Genomic DNA, 7,461 nt, shown 5'->3' with positions numbered 1-7,461 from the left:
AACTCAAAAAAAAAAAAAAAAAAAAATTAGCCTGGCATTGTAGCATGCACCTGTCGTTCCAGCTACTTGGAGGCAGAAGGATCACCGGAGCCCAGCAGGTCGACGCTGGGGTGGCCATGAGCGTGCCACTGTACTCCAGCCTGGGCAAGGGAGTGAGACTCCAACTCAAAAAAAAAAAAATCACAGGTATGCATTGTTCAAGTTTATAACTTGAAGGTTCGTATGTAGGGGACTTACTGCGTTTTTATGTTTACAGTTGATCCTTGAACAACACAGGTTTGGACTGCACAGGTCCACTTAAATGTGGGGAAAGTTTCCACCAGGCTCGGGGGCTCAGCCTGTAATCCCGCGCTTTGGGAGGCTGAGGTGAGTGGATTGCCTGAGCCCACGGGTTCGAGATTCGCCCGGGCAACTTGGCGAGACCTCATCTCTACAATAAATCAAAAAATCAGCTGGGCGTGATAGCGCATGCCTGGAATTCTGGCTACTCGGAAGGCTGAGGCAGGATCGCCGGAGCCCAGCAGGCCAAGGCTGCGGTGGCCGGGAGCGGCCATTGCCCTCCAGTCTGGGGACAGAGTGAGACTCTCACTCCAAAAAAAGATGTGGATTTCCTTCCGCCTCTGCCACCCCTGAGACAGCAAGACCAGCCCCTCCCTCCTCCTCCTCAATGAGAAGATGGTGAGGAGGAAGGCCTCTGTGGTGATCCCCTTCTCCATGGCAGATGTGTTTTCTCCTCCTCGTGACTTTCTTCATCACATTTCCTTTTCTCTGGCTTACTTTATTGCAAGACACCATATATTAAAAAAAAATAACATACAAAGCACACATTAGGCCGCTGTGATCACATGGCTTCTGGTCACCAGTAGGCTGTCAGCAATTAAGGTCTGGAGAGATCAAATGTCCTGTCCAGATTTCTGACTGTGCAGGGGATGGGCCCCCCACAACCTCGTGCTGTTCAAGGATCAACTGGGCTTGCTCCTTTTGTCATGTTCCGTGCCATCTGATAGAAAAATCAACTCCACGGCTAGGCTCGGTGGCTCAGCCTGTCATCCCGGCACTTTGGGAGGCTGAGGCACGTGGTTGCCGGAGCCCGCGGGTTCGAGACCAGCCTGAACAACTTGGTGAGACCCTCGTCTCTACAATAAGTCACAAAAAATCAGCTGGGCGTGGTAGCGCATACCTGTAGTTCCGGCTACTTGGAAGACTGAGGCGGAAGGATCGCCAGAGCCCAGCAGGTCGAGGCTGCGGTGGCCGGGAGCGGCCACTGCACTCCAGTCTGGGCGACAGAGTGAGACTCCAACTCAAAAAAATTAAAAAAGTAAAAAAAGGTCAGCCCTGCCCACCTTCCCGAGCCCATTTGGACCTGCCAGGGCCGCTGAGTGGGTGAGTCCCAGGCCAGCTCTGGACAGCCTGGGACACCCCAGAGCCAGGAGCAGAGCTCAGCAGCTGACGCCTCAGAGGGGCCTGTCCTCTGACTCACCCAAGCTGCTGAGTCCAGGGGCAGAGGCTGCCATCCAGCCTGCTCTGGGACAGAGCGCCAGGGTCTCCCCTTTCCTCAAGGTAGGGAGGAAAGGGGCAGCTGCAGCTCTTCCTCTGGCCTCTACGCCCACCTGCCCAGGCTGTGTTCACCAGGGCACCTAGTTGTGCCTATACCCCCTGAGGGCGTGGTTGCATCAATAAGAAAGTGAGAGTCCTGGGGACCAGCGAGTCAGATACCGAGGCCCTCCTGGGACTTTTTAAGCCTCTTAAGTCACTTTCTCCTTCCGGCCCTCTGTGTCCTCTGCAAAACAAGAAGGTGGGCCAGCAAGGCACTCTCAGGTTTCAGTGTGTAAAGAATAACCTGAGGATCTGGTTAAAACAGATTCAGGGCTGGGCGGTGGCTCATGTCTGCAACCTCAGCACTTTGGGAGGCTGAGGAGGGAGGATTGCTTGAGCCCAGGAGTTCGAGACCAGGCTGGGCAACATAGTGAGACCTCATCTGTATTTTTAAAAGACACTTAAAAAATAAAACACAAGCCGGGCTTGGTGGTTCAACCTGTCATCCCAGCTCTTTGGGAGGCTGAGGTGAGTGGCCTGCCTGAGCCCGCAGGTTCGAGACCAGCTCAGGTAACTTGGCGAGATCTTGTCTCTACAATAAATTTTTTAAAAGTAGCTAGGCATGGTAGCACATGACTGTAGTTTCGGCTACTTGGAAGGCTGAGGCACAGCACTCCAGCCTGGGCAAGAGAGTGAGAGACTACAACTCAAAAAATAAAAATAAGCCTGTAATCCCAGCACTTTGGGAGGTCGAGGCGAGCGGATTTCCTGAGCCCACGGATTCGAGACCCACCCGGGCAACTTGGTGAGATCTCGTCTCTACAATAAACCAAAAAGTAACCAGGCGTGGTAGTAACGTGCACCTGTAGTTCCGGCCACTTGGAAGGCTGAGGCAGAAGGATCACCGGAGTCCAGCAGGGTTAGGCTGTGGTGGCCGGGAGTGTGCCACTGCACTCCAGCCTGGGCACCAAAGTGAGACTCCAACTCAAAAAATAAAAAAATAAAAATAAAACACCGATTTGGCTTCAGTAGCTCCAGCACAGGGCTTGAGGCTCTGCATTTCTCACGAGTTCCCAGGCAAAGCTGATACTGTCCATCCACAGACCACAGTTTTAAGAACAGGACTTAGCGGTTCTCACCGCCAGCTGTACACTAAAATCATCTGGTCAGCCATTCAGTCCAACGATGTCTGAAGCTTCCCACCGAGAGGTTCTGATCCAGATGCCTGGGATGGGGGAGGATGGGTTGGAGCAGTAGAGCCCACCACTGCCCTGCCCTACCAGAGCTGACACCTGCCAGGTTCCTCTTTCAAAGCCCCAGGTATCTACAAGGTGCAGCCAAGGGTGAAAAGAAGCACCTTACTGGAAGACCAGCAGCTCCCCGGGTGTGATCTCTGAGTCACTGGATTCCAACTCACCTGGGAATCCCCATCAACAACGAAGGCTTGAAAAACTATGATTGAAATTAATTTTGAATTTAAGACTTGAAACAAGCTGTCACAATGAACAATGGCAAAGATGTGGCATCAACCTAAGTGCCCACTGACCAATGAGAGAATAAAGAAAATGTAGTGTATATATTCCGAGGGTGCCAAAAAACTATATACACATCAATCATGTGTTATTTTTCTTTTCTTTTCTTTTCTTTTCTTTTTTTTGAGTTGGAGTCTCATTCTGTCGCCCAGGCTAGAATGCAGTCCACATTCCCGGCCACCGCACCCTCGACCTGCTGGGTTCCAGCGATCCTTCTGCCTCAGTCTTTCAATTAGCTGGAACTACAGGCATGCGCTGCCACGCCCAGCTAATTTTTGATTTATTGTAGAGATGAGGTCTGGCTAAGTTGCCCAGGTGGGTCTCGAACCGGCGGGCTTGGGCATTCCACTCACCCCGGCCTCCCAAAGTGCTGGGATTACAGGCTGAGCCACCGAGCCCGGCCTATGTATTATTTTTCAAAGTTGAATTGAAATACGGTAGCAATGTGTAACATGAAGTTCACTCAACCGTGTTTCCGCCATTTTCTTTGACAGTCCTGCCAGGCGCTTGGTGACGCTAGCGTACATTTGATTAAAGTCATCTTTTAAGCGAAAGTCATACTTAAAATGTGTATACATTTTTGGGGGCACCTATATCTACATGCACACATACACACACACACACACACACACACACACACACACACACACACACACAGAATACTATTCAGCCATGAAAAAAGAATGAAATAATGTCCTTTTCGGCAACTTGGATGGAACTGGAGCTCATTATCCTAACTTAAGTAAAGCAAGATCAGAAAACCAAATGACACACGTTCTCACAGAAGTGGGAGCCAAGCTAAGGGTCCACAAAGGCACGCAGGGAAGGAGGGGTGAGGGATGAGGACTTGTCTCCAGGGCACATGTACACTATTCGGTGACAGGCGCACTTCACCACCATACAGTTCATCCATGTAGCCAAAAACCTCTTATCTCCCTAAAGCTATTGGAATAAAACCATTTACAAAAATTAAACAATGCTGCTGTTGGGTCCACATCCCTGGAGATTCTGATTTAACTGGCTTAGAGTGTGGCCTGAGCGTCAGGATTTTTTAAGCTCCCCAGGAAATGCAACCACGGTTGAGAACTGCAGCTAATAAGTGGTGTGTTCTGACCCGCGGGTGACACGGAGGCAACGCCTCGGAGGCCACTAGGGCTGTCCCGCAGGACCCGGGATTTCCGCTTGTTGAACAGGCTCGTAACACGATTCTCCTGCCGCTGAAACCTGAGCAGAACGTCTCAGGTTCCTCCAGCTCCAGCCACCCACGAGTAGACAGTAAGACAGCGTGAAAGACTGTTCTATTCTGTGTGGCGTGGTGGCACGAGTTATGCGTTCTGTGACACCACACTTCATCTGATCCTGGAAAATCGAGCTTTCCAGGGAGACCCTCAGCTCCACCATGGCCCTGGGCTGCAAGAGCAGGAAAAGGCGTCCTTACCCGGCTGTCCAGCTCTGGGGGGAATTTGGTCTGGAACTGACAGATGGTCCCGTCACTGTAGTCCCTCTGGATGAAGACTTTGGTGGCCAGAGAGGCGCTTCGCCGGAGCTCCTGCAGATTGTGGACCTGAGAAGATGGACGGAGGCTCACGCTGAGGGGACCTTCTGTCTCGGTTGACCCGAAACTGAGGGGTTTCCCAGAAGGTGGGTCTTTCAGCGCTAACACCCAGAAGGTTCCTGGTGCACGGGGATGAGCCGTACACACTACAGGTGCCCCAGGAGGGCAGGGGAAGCAGGACTGCAGGGTTCGCCCAAGAGGCAGCCTTGAGCTATCCCAGAAGGCCTGGCAGTGCACACCTGTAGTCCCAGCTACTCAGGAGGCTGAGGAGGGAGGATTGCGTGAGTCCAGGAGGTCGAGGCTGCAGGGCACCATGATCACACCATTGCACTCCAGTCTGGGTGACAGAGCAAGACTCTGCCTCTAAAAAAAAAATATGTATATGTATATGTATATACATTTTTTTTTAATTCAGAGTCTCACTCTATCGCCCAGTCTGGAGTGCAGTGGTATGCTCACAGCCACTGCAGCCTCGACCTGCTGGACTCAGGTGATGCTGAGGTAGAAACCTCAGCCTTCCGAGTAGCTGGAACTACAGGTGTGCGCCACCACGCCTGGCTAATTATTTGATTTATTGTAGAGGTGAGGTCTTGCCAAATTGCCCAGGCTGGTCTCCAACCCCTGGACTCAGACAGTCCTCTTGTTTCCACCTCCCAAAATACTGGGATTACAGGTGTGAGCCATCATGCCTGGCTAAAAAATATATTTTTAAAAGCCTAAAGCAGGGCCAAAGCCGAGACAAAATAAAAGATTCTTGACCCTCCTCTCTCTCTCTCTCTCTCTCTCTCTCTCTCTCTCTCTCTTTCTCTCACACACACACACACACACACACACACACACACGGCAGGACCCTTCAGGTCTTCATTTATTCACCAGATATCAAGTGCTCACAACATGTGAGGCCCTATGCTTGGAGAAACCATCGCTAAATAAGACCAATGCCCTGACCCTGCCGAGAGGGGCTCACAGCAGTCTTGGGGCAGGAGCCTGTGGGATACCGGAACACCTGTTGCACCCTGAACTCAGAGCCTGGGGCCCAGGCCAAGATACAACCCGGGTCAGAGCACCCCAGGGGGATTTCACGCCCAGCACCCCTCACCACAGAACAAAAAGGGCCCATGGGTGTCCCAATGTCCCCAGAGAAAAGTGTGGGTGAAAAGAATGGAGGCCAGAAATGGTAGAACTGAGGGGTGACTTCTGCCCCCATGCACACCTGCGGACTTGACGTCAACACAGACTCCAGCATCTGGGGGAAAAGGTCTCAGCCGCACAGGGCAACAAGGCACCTCCCTGCCCGCTCCAGCCTCAGTCCCCCACATTCGAGACGAGCCTCCCACCGGGTGAAATATGCCCAGCACGGAGCCCCTGGACTACCGAGCCCCGCAGGCAGCGTGAACACCGCCAGTTTGTCCCATGTCATTAAGCTGATCCCGTCGCTCGGTGCTCATTTATGGAGTCCCTGCCAGTGCTGGGCTCTGGGGAGGCCCCACAAAAGACAGTCTGGGCGCTCCAGGGAGAAAGACAAGTAGATAAATACAAGTGAATGAGACGGTGACAAATGTTCCAGACAAGTCCCAGCTCACCCCGAATGCCTGCTCAGAAAAGACTTCCTGAAGACTGTGTTGAGTCAGAAAGGAAGCCAGGGAGTCGCCAGCAGCAGAGGGCAGATGGGGCGTCTGGGGAGCGAGGGGACGGCAGCGACCCAGGCAGGAGGAGAGGCCCAGTGATAGGACAGTGGTGCACGTGGTCTCTAAGGCCAGAGGCAACTCCAGCGAGGCTGGAGCTGGTGTGCAGATGAGACTCATCACAAGAAGCTGTGGGGATTTCTAAAGGGAGGAGCTAAGATGGGCGATACGGAAACCTGCTCAAAGCTGGGGAAAGAACAAATGACAGGGAAGAGGGCTGCGGAGGCAGACGGAGCCAGCCGGTGATGGGTAGATCGAGGACCTGAAAAGTGTGAGTCCAAGAACACGACCGGGACTTCCCTAAATCCAGGCGAACCTTGCTCTGTCCCTTCCACGGAAGCCCCTGGGAACCACATGCTGAAGGCGGTGCCAGCACAAGTTGGAAGAACCTGGGTCCCTGAGTCACTGCTTGGAGGAGAGCCACCCACTGATCAGGAACACCACTTAGGGGCCTTCCTGGGCAGGAAACAACCTCTGTAGTCCCCTGTCCTCTTGGCTTGGGCCCAGGGATTCTCACGTTGCCAGAGCAGGAGAGCCTCACCCCAACAGTCTCCTGAGCTTAGAATGCTATCCAAGCTCTGGATGCCTGGAGACCTGCTTCTCTCCCTGGAGAGTGTCTGTGGGGTCTTGGGGAGTCACTAGAGGATGCACCACACCCTTCATACGACAGAGCCTTCGCCCCCAGCCTCCACGGAACACACACACTCCAGACACATCCGCGGGGGCCCTAGGCTCTCACCTGTGTGTGAATTGCCAAGAAGCCCTGGTCGGAAAGTGGCCCATGGACCTGGGACCAGGAGGCTGGACCCTGAGCCACATGGCCCCGGAGAGTGTCCCTTGCCTGGGCCTCCACTTCTTAAACTGAAAACCGAGAAGCTGGAACCACATCATGGCTCAAACTCAGCTCTGCTGTTCTAGAAGCTCTACCAGGGACTGTGAACACACCTGCTTATGCGACTGAGCAGCAAGTGGACCAGGTAGGGCCTGAGGCTAGCTGGAGACGGGTGCCCCAACTCGAGGAGGCAGCTGGCCACTGCCATGTGAACGTGCACCCAGGTTGCCGGCGCTTCTGAGTTTATGAGAGAAGCTGCAATGCCAGATTTTTCATATCAGATATCTTGATTTTTAAATGTTTCAAATAAATGTTTTAAAT

At 53.0% G+C, this 7,461-nt stretch overlaps 1 protein-coding gene across 1 annotated transcript in view; it reads right to left on the bottom strand.

Moving 5' to 3' along the window:
* GOLGA7B (golgin A7 family member B) overlaps positions 1–6,043 on the bottom strand; it is a 10,139-nt gene extending 4,096 nt beyond the window's left edge. The window contains exons 1-2 of the mRNA XM_021716323.1: positions 5,998–6,043; positions 4,507–4,670 (exon numbers count right to left, since the gene is read on the bottom strand). Of these exons, the coding sequence (XP_021571998.1) occupies positions 4,507–4,670; positions 5,998–6,043 (210 nt within the window). The remainder of the gene's footprint in view (positions 1–4,506; positions 4,671–5,997) is intronic.
* Positions 6,044–7,461: the final 1,418 nt, after the last annotated feature.

Source organism: Carlito syrichta, unplaced genomic scaffold, assembly GCF_000164805.1.
Source record: "Carlito syrichta isolate Samal-C Ts95f unplaced genomic scaffold, Tarsius_syrichta-2.0.1 Scaffold308692, whole genome shotgun sequence".
NCBI lineage: Eukaryota > Metazoa > Chordata > Mammalia > Primates > Tarsiidae > Carlito > Carlito syrichta.
The sequence above is the reverse complement of the archived record's forward strand: the minus strand, read 5'-3'. Positions and strand labels throughout refer to the sequence as shown.